This window comes from Equus quagga, chromosome 5 (genome assembly GCF_021613505.1).
Source record: "Equus quagga isolate Etosha38 chromosome 5, UCLA_HA_Equagga_1.0, whole genome shotgun sequence".
Taxonomy (NCBI): domain Eukaryota; kingdom Metazoa; phylum Chordata; class Mammalia; order Perissodactyla; family Equidae; genus Equus; species Equus quagga.
The window spans coordinates 103,098,880-103,115,614 of record NC_060271.1 but is presented as its reverse complement, the minus strand read 5'-3'; the positions used below and the strand labels follow the sequence as shown (position 1 = coordinate 103,115,614).

The window sequence follows — 16,735 nt, the reverse complement described above, 5'->3', positions numbered from 1 at the left end:
AGTTTTGACTTAACCATACCACCTGTGGAGCATATGAGAATATACCACTTTTTGATATCATTGTGACTTTATGATCAACAAATCAAATATGACATTTGAAATCTTACTACTCTCTTAGATTTCATTTATTGTTCTTAATATATGCTGACCAGCAATTTGTAATTTATAGTCCAATGAAGAAAATGCTATTGATGAATACTCATGTAGTATATATTATATTGTATTAAAAGTATCGAACCTTTGGTATTTTGTTTGATCTATTTTTAAATATGCACTGAAAGAGCTTTTAATGTGACAAATTCTGAGTAATACATATTCATTGAAAGACTTTAAATATTCTTAAAGAATTTGGTAACATTGTGAGATTTTTAAGTCCTTTTCCAAAAGGGAAATACGAATTTTTATATTTTTTCTATTTTTGCTCACTTTCCAGATGCAACAGCTTGAGAGACAAGTTATTGATGCTGAACGTCAAGCAGAAAAAGCTTTTCAACAGGTAGCGTATAATTTTAGTAAAAAAAATTTTTTCTGCCTCTACCAATATAAACATTGTTTTGCCCAAAACAGTCCTCAAAATAGTCCTCAGCCCTCCTCTACATGTTATCATTTTGTGGTTCATGAGCTGGATCCATAGGGAAAATGGAGAATCTAACTTTGTTTTGCCCTTTACCAAATTTTTGAAAGGATAAAAATGCCTGCATTAGGAATTTTTATTTACTTCCGAGAAAATCAAATATGGCTTTTATTGCGCTCCTAACCATAGTGAAATTTTATGTATAAATATGTTCATAGCAGCTTTATTTATAGTAACAAAGAGTTAGAAATAATATGAATGCCATATTATAAAGAATGAATAATTGACTATATCCACTCCATGAAATATTAAACAACCATTAAAAATAATTATTACTAAGGATAAGTACTAATATGGAAAAATACTTAAAGTTATATTAGGAAAAATATATACAAAATTTTATACTTAATATGTTAATAGATATGAAGGAGAAAAGTCAAATCTTTGATAAGTCACTTGACTCTTTCTGGGCCTTGCCAACAGTAAAATGAGTGGTTTGGATGAGTCTACCAGCCTTTTTTTTTCATGCCTTTTTTTGGTGAGGAAGATTGGCCCTGAGCTAACATCTGTTGCCAATCTTCCTCTTTTTTTTTTTCTCCCCAAAGCCCCAGAACGTAGTTATATGTCCTAGTTGTAGGTCATTCTAGTTCTATGTGGGATTCTGCCACAGCATGGCTTGATGAGTGGTGTGTAGGTCCGTGCCCAGGATCCAAACCAGTGAACCCTGGGCCGCTGAAGCAGAGCACATGAACTTAACCGCTTGGCTACGGGGCTGGCCACCCTACCAGGCTTAAAGTTTGTCAGTGATCCTAAATCTGTAACTTCACATTTTATCAAAAGATCTCTGTCAGATTCAGTCAAGTCAAATACTTCAAAATTAGGGGCTGGTGTAGTGGTTAGGTTTGCATGCTCCACTTCAGTGGCCTGGGGTTCCCAGGTTCGGATCCTGGGCACAGACCTACACATCGATTATCAAGCCATGCTGTGACAGGCATCCTACATATAAAATAGAGGAAGATGGGCACAGATGTTGGCTCAGGGCCTATCTTCCTCAGCAAAAAGAGGAGGCTTGGTGGTGGATGTTAGCTCTGGGCTAATCCTCCTCTACCAAAACAACAATTGAAAGTTATTATTTCTTCCAGTAAGTGTATATTAAATTTCTTATACTTGCTCTAAGATTGTCATATTTCTTCCCTTCAATTTGAGTACTACCAAATCTTGTTTTCACCTAAAAGATTTAATTTTACACAGTGGATCGTTTTAGTGGCCTGACAAATTTCTAAATAAACCCATTCTAACTTAATCCTTGATTTTCTTGCCAAATCCTTGATTTCTATGCCATATTTCAACTACTACAAGGGTAGAGAAAATAGTATAATGAACCCCCATTGCCAACTTCAACAAGTAGTCGCTTCATGGCTAGTGCATACCTCCATTCACTTTTTCCCTTACCACCTCCACACTGGCTTATTTTGAAACAAATCCCAGACATCATATCATTTCACCCATGAGTATTTCAGCAACTAATCTAAAAATAAAGACTTAAAAGTCGTAACTACAGTACCATCATTACACCAAAAAATTACTGATAATTCTTAAAAATTTAGGTATTAGTTGCAGTACCAGTGGTAATGGTAAAATCTGTGCTGTGCTTGGTTGTTTATATTCTTTAGCTGATGAAGAGTAGTATCTCCACTTATATCTATAAAAAGCCAATAATTAACAGTAAAATCATGAAAGGTCACTTCTAATCTATGAAAGACTGTAATGTTTGTGTGACTCTCTGTCATTCTACGCCGAGTGTCTTTGTCTTTTTCGGTAGTGTCCCTGGTTAGCCCCGTGCCTTGTGGCACACATTTGTCAGTTTGCCTCTCCGACTGTCATGTCTCCCTTCTTGTCTTTCCCTTTCCGACTTTAGCCTTTCCTGGTGACATCCCTCTTTACCTCTATACCCGTGGCTGTCTCTGTCTGTTTGTTCTTCCCTATGTTTCCCTTCCTTTTCTTTCTCTCCTTTAACTGCTCACGTTACAGGGGGGAAAAAAGGAAGAAATTGACTATGGTTTTGTTTTGCCTTTTCTTAATTAAAATTCTTAATTCATATATGTGGCAAATTTGTTTAGCTCTGAAAATTAAACTAAATTAAGTATTTTTTTATTTGTGATTTTCAGAGTTTTTTCTCTGATTCACTGGGTCTTGAGAGAAAAGAAGGATCCCTATTCCCAATTCAAGGGAAGCAAACCCTGGTGGTTTGTAGCCATCAGGCCCAAACACTGATCTTGATAAGTTAACAGGAAGAGTTTCTTATTTGAAGTTGTCACTTGAGGACATCAAGTGTAAAGTTATTTAATTCTGTGTGCTACATTTTTAGGCAAAAAGACACTTGATTGGTTATTTTAGACATACTGCCTTAAATCAAACTCTGCCTCCGCCAAAAGAAGAGTGAGAATTGCAAATCTCCTGGAGTTTCTATACAATTTAGCAAAATATATAGCTTTTTCTTTTTGTCACAACACTTTAAGTTTATTCACTACCTATTTTGTTATACTTCAGAGGAATTTTTTCCTTAAATGCTTCATAATGAATCTAAAAGTTGACAAGAAATATAGAGAGCAGATGAATTCTCATGCACCACTTATATCACCTTTTTTTGGCCTTTGCAAGACTAAGTAAATGTTATTAACTTAGAGTAACTGAATCCTTTGCTGTCTTTAACAATTACCATGGGACTGTGGCCTATCTGCTATTTATGTTGCTTGAATTTAGCTTATCCTTTGTCACTGAGCCATATCCTAAGACTTAAACTGTATTTATATTAACCAAAAAGGAATGTTTCAACACCAAAAGCAGTAGTCAGCAGAAACCAGCTCCACTCAATGCTTTATTTAGCTTTGTACATTTTTCTGCTTGTTTATTAATTAATGAGTGGTATCACCTGTATAACCGTTAAATAAGATGCCTATAGAAAAAAGTCACACGTTTCTCCAGAGAAATCTTGGCAATCTTTATACTTAACGCTATAGAACATTTTTATTGTTGCTATTCACAAGTTTTGAAAACAGCGTGTGCAAATCAACCCAATACTACTAATGGGTGTTCTGTGAGACAGAAAAAGCAGCGAATAGCACGTTTAGGAGATCCTGATACACAGGATTCCTTCTCGAGTATCTGGTAAGGTGTATACTTCAGTCTATTACACTAATTTGTGCTAACCGAAGAGGGGCAGATAATTTCCCCTGTAAAAGTTTGTGTTTTCGTTCTGTCCTTCTGGGCTTTGATCCCTTGCCTGTATGTGATTCAGACTTGTTAGGAGCTGGATTTAAAGTTCCCTCTGACCATTCTAATATGTGAGCTAGTCTGCCTTTCTGTAAATTTGCTTCTTGATAAATGATTACTACTCAGTCCTTCTGATATCCAGGACTTTGTAGTGATTTGCTTCATTACATGGAAACCTACTTTGTCCAGTGCTGTTCCTTTTCACCTTCAGTGAGAATAGTTCTGGTCTTACTGCGTAAAATATAGAGTACTATGCCAAAATAATTGAGTTTAAAATGTGATTAGAATGATTAATTAATGTGCAATAAATTTTAAATAACTGGAAAATGGTCTGAGACTCAAAATACTCTTACAAGGCCTTTCTTCATTCTATTTTAGAACTATCAGGTGTCTTTGTCTGCCGTTGTAATGTATAGATAGAAATAGAAATTTTCAACCCCCACTCAAAAATACAATCACATCTTGATTACTTGTAGTTGGGGAGAAAGGGATGAGGTTGGAAATGAAAGGAAGGAAATACTGATATGGGTAATTGCAATGGGAACAATATTTGCAACTCCTGCTTTCTTCAGAGTTGGTGGGAAGATGGAAAATAGCTTTGGGAGTTGTGTCAGGGTCCCCAAGACCACCCTCAGGTTTGATGATTCACTGGAAGGACTCACAGAACCCAGAAAAGCTGTTATATTCTTGGTTATGGTTTACTACAGTGGAAGAATACAAATTAAAATCAGCAAAGGAAAAATACACATCTGGCAGAGTACAGGAGAAACCAGGTATGAGTTTCCAGTTGTCTTCTCCTAGTGGAGTTACACAGGGATGCACTTGATTCTCCCATGAGTGTGTGACAACACGTAGGAAGATTGTCAACCAGAGAAGTTCATCCGAGTATTAGTGTCCAGAGTTTTTACTGGAGGAGGTCAGTTTTGTAGGCGTGGAATGCATGCATGACTGACCTTAGCTACTCAGTCTCCACGCCCACCAGAGGTGAAACTGATACAGCATGGCCCAGGACCCCAGGTGAATGAACAAAAAGGGCATTCACCATAAATCGCATTGTCAGCGTAAGTTATCTGGTGTGGCTCAATATCTCTGGTATATAGAGACAATCTTATCAGGCAGGATATTCCAAGGGCCCTAAGATTATTTCCCAGGAGCCAGTCAAAGGCTAGTCCTTTCTTTGGAATGTGCAGGGTTCGAGCCCCCAAGTTTGCCGAGTTAACCCTTTACTGCACAATAGCTTAGGGGCCTCAGAATCAAGAATCAACAAGACTTTGGGGAAATGGCTGAGGAGTGTGCTGATGTGGGTGGAGGCAACCAGAGGTTCTCCTTGAAGTAAAGGAGAAAGGCAGCCTAAGAGTGCGTTCCTCACCCGAAGATATCCATACATAGATAATTGCAAGTTTATTTAACAACCAATTTGAATTCACAGGTGTTTGTTATTGACCAATCTCTGAGTAGTTAAAATTCTTACATGGTTCAGGTTAAATGAATGGAAAAAGAACTGGGCTATTTTCCGTGTACTTGTGGTAAGATATTTTAAAAGGCTGCTTGGCTTTTATGTAAGCCTCTTAGCATTTCTGTAGACCTCTTATTCATACTAATTACCAAGGAAGACTGGCTGACCCTGTGGAGCTCGGTTCGCCAGGACCAGTTGGTAAGTAGATTGCCTGTAACTGCTTTGTAATCTCTCTCCCTGAGAGATTTTCCCACTTTTGCCAATAGTTTTCCTGCCTAGGAAAATCATTTATCTAAAAATAATGATTGAGTTAAACAGTTGCTCATGGCAAAGATGCATCTAACATTGATTCATAAAATGAGAACACCTTTCAAACTGAACGTGTTTTTCAGAGAAGAGTACTCCCAAATCATAGTTTTCCAGGACTGTAGACCTTTTCTGAGAGGACAGTTTTATGCAGTAGCCCAATGTCTGTAGGGTGGCTTGCTCCAACTTAATAAAAGGAGACTATAGGTGTAGGTCTGGTAATATTCCTTTCTATTCTTATTTAGTTAATTTTGTTTTTCTTGAGGTTTATCATCTATTATTCTATCCCTGGAGGAGAACTGCCATTTTGGACTTGGTCTTGTCTCTTCTCTCCCTGCTTCCACAGCTACAGATGCCCTGTGTGGAACTGGCTGTACCATCTTAAGATTGACCCTTGGTATTTACTGTCCAGCTCTCTGACGTGCTCTGGCTGTTTTTCATGACCGCATCTCTGATGTAGACCTTTGTTCTTGATCTCGTGGTCTGTTCCTGCGGAAAGCTTGCTATGTTATGTTAAAAAATCTAAATCCTAAGATAACTTAAAATTGTCATTTGGCTAGTGGAATACATTTTTTCTTTTCTTTTTTTTTTAATCTACTTTTATTTTCATAGTTGCCAGCTGTGTGGGTGGTATTTAAATAGGACACTTTTGGCATTTGAGTTGAATTTACATTTATACCTTGAACCCACAGATGAAACCTTGGTTAAAAAAACAAAACCCAACTAACCTTAACACCTTCCATCTAGAAGCCCTCATTAGTCAAGTATTTTTGAACTTTAAGTAAGTTTATTGTGATTTTTCAGAGGTATTTTACTAGTTTAAGATTTTTCATCTTCCCTATCACCTTTAATTTCTCAAATGCCTTTACATATTTTTCTTCTTTGCCCCGTATAATCTAAAACATTGCTAAAATTACATTCTTACCTATTTGGAATATATGGAATAAAAGTCTTAATATTATATACAGTGCCCAGTACTTTATTTTCTTTCTTACTGTCATTAACATGTCACACATGCCTTCTAAGATTTCATATACTCAAATGTGTTTTGCAGAAGATTCAAGCAGAGCCAATATATCTTAGATATTAAAATTGAGGCACCACTCAACCCCCAGCCACCCACCGATCTCTTTTATCTTGTTCTATTTTTTCCCATTACTCTTATCAGCCTGTGTAACGTACTTTATGATTTTTACATCTTTATTATATTTATGATCTGTCTTACCCACTAGAATGTAACTTCTATGGAGGCAGAGATTTTGAGTCTGTTTTATTTACTGATGTCTTCCTAGGACCTGGAACAGGCGTGGCGCTTGGCAGGTATTCACTGAATATTTGTTAAATTAATGAATAAATAAACCCTCACTGAACACACTCTCCTACCTGTATCTTGACTCTCATACTTTCTTATTTTTTATGATTTCATCATTGAGGCTTTAAGGTTCTTTTATTTTCCTTTTGCTTTCCATTGTGTATGTCTTTCTTTGTTATCTAAGGTCAATTTTTTCCCCAAAATGTGTTGTTATATTTAGGTTGTCCAATCTGAGTCTTACGTCACCAGTCATTTTCTTCACTTTATATTCTTACTTTGTTTAAAATATGAAAAAAATGAGGGCTGGGAACTTTCTGATTCTATGCTCATATGAAATGCTTTGCGTATTATCAGTGCTCTGCTAAACATGTACATTACTTTATATGATAGCAATATACTGAGACTCTCTTATGTACCCTTAAGTACCTCAAAGGTGACACCACTTGGCAAAATAGTCTTCAGACTTTATAATTCTTAAATATATTAAAACTTGTTCAATATTTTCCTTTTATGATGATACCTTTTAGGAATCTATTTAATGTTAAAGTAAAATTCTAAGTTTAATACTATGATAAATTAAGTACATGCGTAATTTTAATATTTTTTATCCTCTGAATTTAGGTACAAGTTATGGAGGAGAAATTAAAAGCAGCTAATATTCAAACCAGTGAATCAGAGACAAGGTTATATAAAAAGTGTCAAGATCTGGAGACCCTAATACAGGAAAAAGATGACATCATTCAAAACTTGGAACTGCAACTTGAAGAGCAGGTTAGGAAGAGTTTGATCATCAAAGAGTTCTAAATATGTGCGTTTATTTATGCATAATTGCAAAGATTAAAAAGAGAGCCTAGGGGCTGGCCCTGTGGCTGAGTGGTTAAGTTCGTGCACTCCGCAGCAGGCGGCCCAGTGTTTCGTTGGTTCGAATCCTGGGCGCGGACATGGCACTGCTCATCAAGCCATGCTGAGGCAGCGTCCCACATGCCACAACTAGAAGGACCCACAACGAAGAATATACAGCTATGTACTAGGGGGCTTTGGGGAGAAAAAGGAAAAAAATAAAATCTTTAAAAAAAAAAGAGAGCCTAAATTTCTAAATTTTTGTCAGAAATCTTCCTTATTTGGTCAACCCATAGGATCACATCATGTTTATTGGTGAGAGGTGCAAGTAAATGGCATTCACTTTAAGACAGGAGTGAGTCCAAGGCAAAGTCTGACGCTTTTTGGATGTGACAGTGCTCTTCAAGTTGAAAACATTTGGTTGTCAGCAGGCATTTATGTCTGTAAAATGTTTGAAACAAATCTTTGCTTTAGATTGTTAGGGTTTTGGAAATATTTATAGAATATTATATTTTTAAATATATGTCTGACACTAATCTTTCTGTTTAGAAATGTATACACTTTTTAAACCACTTTACTGAGAGATCAAATATAGTATTTAGTGTACTTTAAAATTTCATTAGGAAAAAATTGTGTTAGGGTTGTTTATTTAAATGGTCACTTAGCATCATTTAAATATGACCACTATAAAATTGTTAAATATGTTTAATTGTTGTTTATTTTCAGCATTTAAAAAAAATTTCTCTGGGACCAGTGTTTCTTTAGGTCAGTGATTTTCAGCCCCCACCCACTGTGATTTATGTCATAGTCACATTCTCAGTAATTTTGTGATGATAACCAGATATAAAGGTTGGTCAATGTGAACTAGAGTTTCTCGATCTTTATTCTTTCTGGATCTTTTAAAACTAGTGTTTGAGGGGAAAACTAGTCCTGCCGCTGAGGAGATTCTGATTCTCCTCTCCCTAAGCTGATTGACACCTGTTCTTCTGTTCTAAACCCTAGACCATTTCCAGAAAGGGTTTATTTTGTGGATAAATTCAGTGGATTGATTTAATTGTATGATCTTTCAGAGAAAGGGAATATCAGTTGTTAAAGCTAGGATATTTGCATATATCTTTATGGTTTATTATTGTATCTGCTGGACAGTTATTCTCATTTTTTACTCTGTTTGGTAATTTGAAGGCAGATGTATTAACTTGGCAACAGATTTTAAGTGGATTTGCGTTTTATGTTTATGAAATAACATTTCCAGACTATTATTGAGCTTATGTTTGAACTAAACAAACTGCTAATTTTGTTTCAGAAACAAATAAGGATACAGGAAGCTAAAATAATAGAAGAGAAAGCAGCTAAGATCAAAGAATGGGTAACAGTTAAGTTAAATGAGGTATTTATTGCTATGTTTTGCCTTTTCTGTACCTTTTCTTTCTTTTGAATAGATAAGTCATCAGAATGTGCGCTCCTTCTGAGTGAACCAAAATTCTGATCAGTTGGTGGTGCTGCTGTCTTTTGGTAAAGTGAGATAGGTAGCTTTCATTCTAATGTCTAATGTATTTCTAAAATTAAAAATATTGACAGACTCATGGTAATCAGTGTAAGTGGCCTCATTCTAATTAGTTGATTTAAATTCTAATTAGTTTTAAATAATTATAGAACATATGTTTATAGCTCATAAAATTAATGTATTCAGAATCTGAGAAGTATACATTATTTAGTTTACGTCGCAGATTAAATGCTGAAATAATTTGGTTTAAAGTAATTTTATAGTGGAAAAGGTTTAGGGGGTGAAAAACATTTAAAACTCTTGGTTCTGGAAAAAATAAATGTTGAAGCCATAATTAGCTAGGTTGATAATCTCTACTGATAAATTCACCCGATGTTTACTTATCATTTTTTTGTACTTTGCTTATGTGTAATTAGATATTAACCTTTTCTAAATATTATAGTTTACTAGTACATTTTGTAAGTGTTATCCCTGTATAAAGGAAAACTATTATGTTCTTTTAGCTGGAATTGGAGAATCAGAATCTTCGTTTGATCAACCAAAACCAAACCGAAGAGATCAGGAGAATACAGTCAAAACTGCAAGGTGTGAGCGCTTTGACTAAGATTGCTTGGTTGGGTTTATTTGGCAATATAGAATTTTACTATTGAGCACTTGAAATATGACTAGTCCAACTAAAGAACTGAATTTTACATTTTATTTAATTGGAATTGATTTAAATTTAAATAGCCACATGTCCATATTAGACAGCACAGCTAGGCAGTAGCAAATAACCCAAAGGGGCAATGCTAATTTGAATGTTTAATTTCAGGTATATTTGCTTAAAAAAAAATCAGTCATGTTATTTCTATTTTCAATTTGTAGCATGGTGATCAACAATGACTGAAATTCTTACAGCCTGAATATTTTGAGCAGAATTTTATAATATGAATAAACCCTTTGCGTTTTCCAATGCTTAGTTACTTTCTTTCTTTCTTTTCAACCTCAAAGCCTACCACTCTGAGTGGTGGAGTTGGAGACAGAAATGTACTTAGTATGCTATTCTGATGATAGCCACTCAAGTGCCTACTGAGCTGAAGAGGAGGTGAATAAGCAGGGTGGATGTGTAGCTTATGCTTATTAAAGCCTAGTATAGTGCTTTTGCAACTTTTCTTTAGTGACAGAACTCTTTTTAAAACAATGTTTTTTCTGTAGACCCTCAAGAGATAAAACAGGGAGAAGCAGTATCGGGTGATGGGTCCAGAGCTCTGCCACCTTGCTCTCACTCATGACTCTTCCTGCTCCCTCTGCAACATTTCCGCAGAACCCTGGGGTCTTGTAGAAGGCATTGGAAAAATATTGGCATGGTAGAAAGAACACTGAATTCAACTTTAATGCCCTACAATTTAATAGCTGTGTTTTATCTCTAGATTTTTTTTTTACATCAGTAAAATGGTGATTGTAATAGTGTCTTACTGGTTTCATGGGGGGTTGTTGATTATAGGACGTATGAAAGCTTTTTGTCTACTGCATGTTAATACTTACACTGTCATTTTGTGAAGGGAAAAAAAATTCCTCTGTTTTCGTTCTCCTCTCAATACCTCTGACAGTAGATGTGTGGGAGTTTTTCCTACACCAAGCAATTCTCCAGTTCTCAGCAGATGCCGACTGTGTGTCCTACAAATTGAACTCAATTCTGAGATTATTTGCTTGGAGTTAGCATCAGATCCCATAGGTTAAGGGCTCAGTCCCACAGAACTACCGCCTGCTTCAGACGCAATCACAAGTACAGATTGTCATGCCTGCTTCTGCTCAACTGGCTGTAAATCGGAGGTTCCCATGACCCTCTCCTCAGGTTCAGTAATTTGCTAGAGAGGCTCACAGAACTCAGGCAAACAGTTAACTTACTAAATTACCAGTTTATTACAAAGGCTATACCTCAGGAACAGCCAGATGGAAGAGAGGCATAGGGTAAGATAGAGGAGAAGGGGCAGAGACTTTCTGTGCCCTCGCCAAGGGCGCCACCCTCCCAGCACCTCCTCTTGTTCACCAGCCTGGAAACTCTCTGAACCCCATCCTGTTGGGTTTTTATGGAGGTTTCACTGTGTAGGCACAACTGGTTGATTCAATCACTGGCCACTAGTGATTAATTCAACCTCCAGTCCCTCTTCCCTTCCCTGAGGTCAGAGGTAAGGGGTAGAGCATGAGGCTGAAATTTCCAACCCTCTAATCACTTGCATGGTTCTCCTGGCAACCAGCCCTCTCCCTGAGGCTATCTGGGGGCTTTCCAAAACTCACCTTATTAACATACACTCAGATGTGGTTGTAAGGGCTTGTTATGAAAACAGAAGTCACCTTTATCAGTCTTAGGAAATTCCAAGAGTGTTGGAGCTGTGTGCCAGGAACCATGAATGAAGACCAAAATATGTTTCTCATGTCACGCATTTCCTCTACCTATATGATGAAAAATAGATGTTCCCATAGTTGATCCAGAATTCCATATTTAGAATTAAAGTTTTAGGTCTTTGTGATGTTCACCCTTATTGAAATAGATTGGGTGTACTAAGCCCACTCTCAAAAAGCTGTTATTTTCTCTGCTATTCTTAGCCTGCAATTCTAATCTTCACTGGCAGCCTCTCAGGTCTTGTAGACTAGAGGATGCTGATCCTTGGAACCTAGGCTTGGACTGGAGAAGACTAGATATATGGAGATATAGTACTTAAAAAGTATATAAGCATATATATGATTATTAGAATATTGTGAATTAGTTCTGTGAGAGATGATTAACATGAAAATATTAAAAGATATATCCAGAGTACACTATATAAAGCTATTTTTCTTATACTCTACTCAATTATCAGTTGCTATGTAACTTAACCCTTTGCTGCTTTCCCAGAGTTAAGAAGTTAATTTCCTTGGAAACTTTTCTCACTATCACTGGAATCTCCATGCTTTGATCTTACAAGCAGCAATGTTACAAGTCCTAAAGATGAATTAAACCCATGATTAGGTGCTTGAATAGTCACTCCGCTAGCTATCTAAATTCTCTATCTAGAAACTGCCCCCTCCCTTTTTTTTCTCTAAAGAAGTGATTAAGGCTCTCCATATTGTGTTCCCCCTTCATCTGCTTTCTTATGAGAAGCCCACTGAAAACTAAGATAAGCAAAAGTTGTTTCAGTGATCATGTGATATTTGCCCCAATGATGATCTAAATTTCCTTTGGTTGTCTTGGCAACCAGAACCCATCCCTTTTTCTCACCGTTAGTAGCATTACCACACAATCAAATTTTACCAGTACTTGACTGGTATTTACCGATTCTTGACTTTGTGAGAAGCTATAACTCTCTAGTTGTTTATAATCTGGTTTTTTAATTTGTGTTTTTGTTTTTGTTTGAGAACTAACTACTTTTAAAGAAATTAGATATTTTTCTCTCGTCAGTTAAAAAATATTTTGAGCATTCAAAATATATAAATGGATTTTAAACATTGGCATATGATATTAGACATTGAGGGTTCCATGTTACTATACATAAGTAAAGATGAACTTTAGTTTTTTTTCTGGAATGTGTAAGGAATGATTGGTTTAGGTTTTTATATGCTTTGGCTCAATGTGTAATGAATTGTTATAAAAAATTCAAATCTTGCTTCTGATTAATCATCTTGCAGAAGTTCAAGGGAAGAAGTCATCCACTGTCTCCACCCCGAAGCTTTCGGAAGGCCAGCGCCTAAGCAGTTTAACCTTTGGGTGCTTTTTATCCCGAGCCAGGAGTCCTCCTCAAGTAGTAAAATCTGAGGAAATGAGCAAGATATCATCTAAAGAACCCGAGTTCACTGAAGGAAAAGACATAGAAGGTATTTATGGACTAGAGGAATTTACTTGGACTTTTTTTTTTTTTGAGGAAGATTAGCCCTGAGCTAACATCCATGCCCATCTTCCTCTATTTTACATGTGGGACACATGCCACAGCACAGCTTGATAAGCCATGCTTAGGTTGGCGTCAGGATCTGAACCAGTGAAACCTGGGCTCCCGAAGCAGAGCGTGTGAACTTAACCACTACTTTGCCAGCGCCTACTTTGACATTTTTTAAAAAGGAAAAATCGTTTGCTAAGATTGATCCAAATTTAGCTTAATTTTCCTTATTTTTTTCTTGACAACTTGATGTTTATGAGAATATTTCTAAAGAGCAGTACAAGGTTTAACTTTGTGTGTCTAGTTATCTTGTGTGTCTTTTGAGAGTATGATGCATGGGAGAAATTGATTTTCCTCTGATACTTTTTCCTGCAGTAGGTAGCAATGATATTTAAAATTAAAAAGTTGACAGTTATACCTACAAGGTACTTGTTTTAGCTGAGCTTCAGATTAGAACTCTGAACTTTCTAGTCATTATTTATTTAAAATATAAAAAATTACCTAATATGAAATATGAAATTAAATATGACATAGCAAACTTATGAAGAAAAAGAACACCAGAGGACAACTTAGTAACTGCTTCGATTTTCCCTTTGTATCTTCTGAGAGGAAAATATTTGCGTAGATGTTTAAACCCTCGCCCTGTGGGCAGATTTCTACCCTTCTTTTAGTCTTAAAGCCCCTCTTAATTTTGCTTTGTTGTGCAGCTGCTGATTTGTCACCTCCTAGTAGGACTTTTCCCAAATATTTTAGAAAAGCTTGAATTTGCATCTTCTCTATTTTCAGTTCTTGCTCCCTTCCTGCAAAGGAGAAAGATTATAGCCCTAAAGGCTGTCTCTGTGCTTTGTTATGAAATTCTGAAAACGACATAGTGTTTTTCCAATCAGAGGGCTCCTTTGCTGCTAGCTTTTATGCCATTACTTGCATTTTTTTTTCTCTTTTGAGAAATCATTTTAATTTCCTTCTCACTTTCTAAGAGTCAGTTGGGTATAGCTCAGAACAGCTGAGGCTGCCTGTCCTCAAATTTGCTCATTTGCAAATTTAACCAACTGCCTGATACCAAGTTGTAGAGTATATTTCTTCAGCCTCTATTTCCTTAATTATGAAGGTCATATCTGTGTTTTCAGGTTTTCAAAGCCTCTTTTTTCAAAGCGTCTTCCATCTAAGTTTTCGGTTCACTGTGTGAAGCCTATAATTCATTCTATTAATTATGTTATTAGCAAAAGTAAGCAATATTTAAAGACATTTTTAAACAGTGTTATTCTTATTATAAAAACACATTCTGTGGTGATGATTAAACCAAAAGTAGACTGAGGAAAGCTTTCCTCTGGTTATGTTTCCTTCATGGTTTTGCATATTTCATGTATTCAAGTTTGGGAGCAGAGTTTGTTTTTTAAACTATAGTTTTACATTTATTATGTTTAAATTTACTTATGATAATTTTGAAATTTAATTGAAGGAGGGTTGTCATTTTCTTTGCTTCTAAAATAGAATTAATGGTGTTCATTTTTTTAGTGGCTGCTGCCTTTGATGGTCAGCATTGCCCTATTTCACATTTTGCTTCTTGTATCATCTCTTCTTAGACTATTGTCAGGTTTTTTTCCCCCAGCATGTTTCTTTGTAAAAAGCAGTTTAATGTTGATACTATTCTATTGAAGTATTGGGTCTCCATGTTTTATAGAAAGCTTAGTTTTCAAACTTGGGTTTAAAAAAGACATACGACTAAAAAAGGATAATACAAATTAACTTTATTCATATTAAAATTCCAGTTTATACAGTATAGTTACATAAAGCTAAATGTACAGAAAGGTTATATTATTAAAGGCAACATCCCAATGTGATACATCTTTTTCTAGAAATGGAAATTCTAGAACAGTCTGTCGATAACCACATTCAAGAAAACAACCGAGGTCAGAGAACATTACATCAAACCTCTTGTGTCCCAGAACAGAATCGGAAAGCCAGAACAAGCTTTGTAACGGATGGTGGCGTATCCCAGAATTCGGGGGCACCAGTGAGTGACTGGAGTTCCGACGAGGAAGACGGGAGCAAAGGAAGGTCCAAGTCCAGGTACACATCCACCCTTTCCAGTCACACGTCAGAGGAAGGAGTCCACTGTAGCAGAATGGGCAGCGAGACGTATCTGACAGCATCTGATGACAGCAGTTCTATGTTTGAAGAAGAGACTTTTGGCATAAAGAGACCAGAACACAAGAAGCTGTATTCTTGGCAACAGGAGGCACAGTGGAAAGCTCAGAATTGTCCTCTCGGAAAGGGAAGTTCTGAATCAAGTAAAAAGGAGCATGATAGTTCCTCAGATGAACTGAATAAAAAATTTCAGTCTCAGAGACTGGATTATTCATCTTCATCGAGTGAGGCCAACACCCCAAGCCCTATTTTGACCCCAGCTTTGACTCCAAAGCATCCTAACTCACTCCCTGGAAAAGGAACACATTTAGTGCCTTCATCAAACCTGCTACCCGCAAAGTTGAGGATTCCTAACGTTTTCAGTATAAGCGTAGCACTAGCCAAAAGGCACTTGAGCCAGCCACAGTTAAGTTCTGATAGGATGTTTGGTACAAACAGAAATGCTATAAGCATGATACGACCACTGAGACCTCAGGAAACAGATCTTGATCTAGTTGATGGTGACAGTACAGAAGTTTTAGAGACTATGGATACTAGTTGTGATGATGGATTGTTTTCCTATGACTCTCTGGAATCCCCGTGTTCAGATGACCAGGAAACCTGTGACTCAGCCAAGAAGGCGGCGTGCAGCAAACCTCCAACTCCTCCACTGCACCGTTTTCCCTCTTGGGTAAATTATGTTGCTGTGTGCAACGCATGCACCCTCATTTTTTCTTAACGCTCATTTTCAGGTTTTACTTTCTTCTTTTCCTGTTTCTTTGCAAATCCAGCTTTGTCCTGACCATTCCTGGTTTTCAGAATACAATTTTCCTTTCTCTTTCTCACTGAGTTCTGAATCAGTTGAGAAATAAGACAAGGATAAGACAGATGGGAGATAAAAATATTACCCTTATTATTGATAAAACTGATTTAGAGAATTGGTGGGCAAATGAGCTTTCCAATAGTTTACCTAACCTCGGAATTAGCTAGATTTCTTCCCTCCCTCCCAGGTACCACTGGACCACCACAGGCTTCCTCCAGGGAGGCCTGCCCCTCTAGAATTTACAACCTGGAGAAAGAACAAGTGGTTGTTTCCACAGGCAGCAGGCAGCTACTTCTCAAGAAAAAGAAGAGAGAAAGGTGCTGTGATCTGCCTGTCTCGTTTGTCTTTCCAAACTTAGCAGGCACATTAAGCTGCTCCTCCTCTGTGGGGAGGAGAAAGTGAATCCTTGGAGACAGATCAGGAGTGTTCCATTACTGGACCTCCTTCCACATGGAAGGAAACATCAGGGGTGGGGAAGAAAGATTCCTCCTAACTGTAATATTTTTTGGGTGAATTCTGGACCAGGACACTTAACTTTTATTGGTCATCAGTTTTTGAACTTAACCATTTACTTGATTGGCTTTGACAGAAATTTAATTTTACTCTTCATGAGCTTATAAACCCATTGCT

General features: G+C 36.8%; 1 protein-coding gene across 3 annotated transcripts in view; it reads left to right on the top strand.

The window, feature by feature from the left end:
• PLEKHH2 (pleckstrin homology, MyTH4 and FERM domain containing H2) overlaps positions 1-16,735 on the top strand; it is a 101,738-nt gene that overhangs the window by 26,795 nt on the left and 58,208 nt on the right. For 2 of the 3 annotated variants that reach the window (XM_046662977.1, XM_046662976.1), the window contains exons 3-8: positions 434-496; positions 7,543-7,692; positions 9,065-9,148; positions 9,769-9,850; positions 12,911-13,096; positions 15,012-15,973. In XM_046662977.1, the coding sequence (XP_046518933.1) occupies positions 434-496; positions 7,543-7,692; positions 9,065-9,148; positions 9,769-9,850; positions 12,911-13,096; positions 15,012-15,973 (1,527 nt within the window). The remainder of the gene's footprint in view (positions 1-433; positions 497-7,542; positions 7,693-9,064; positions 9,149-9,768; positions 9,851-12,910; positions 13,097-15,011; positions 15,974-16,735) is intronic. The other variant, XM_046662978.1, reaches the window with a different exon arrangement.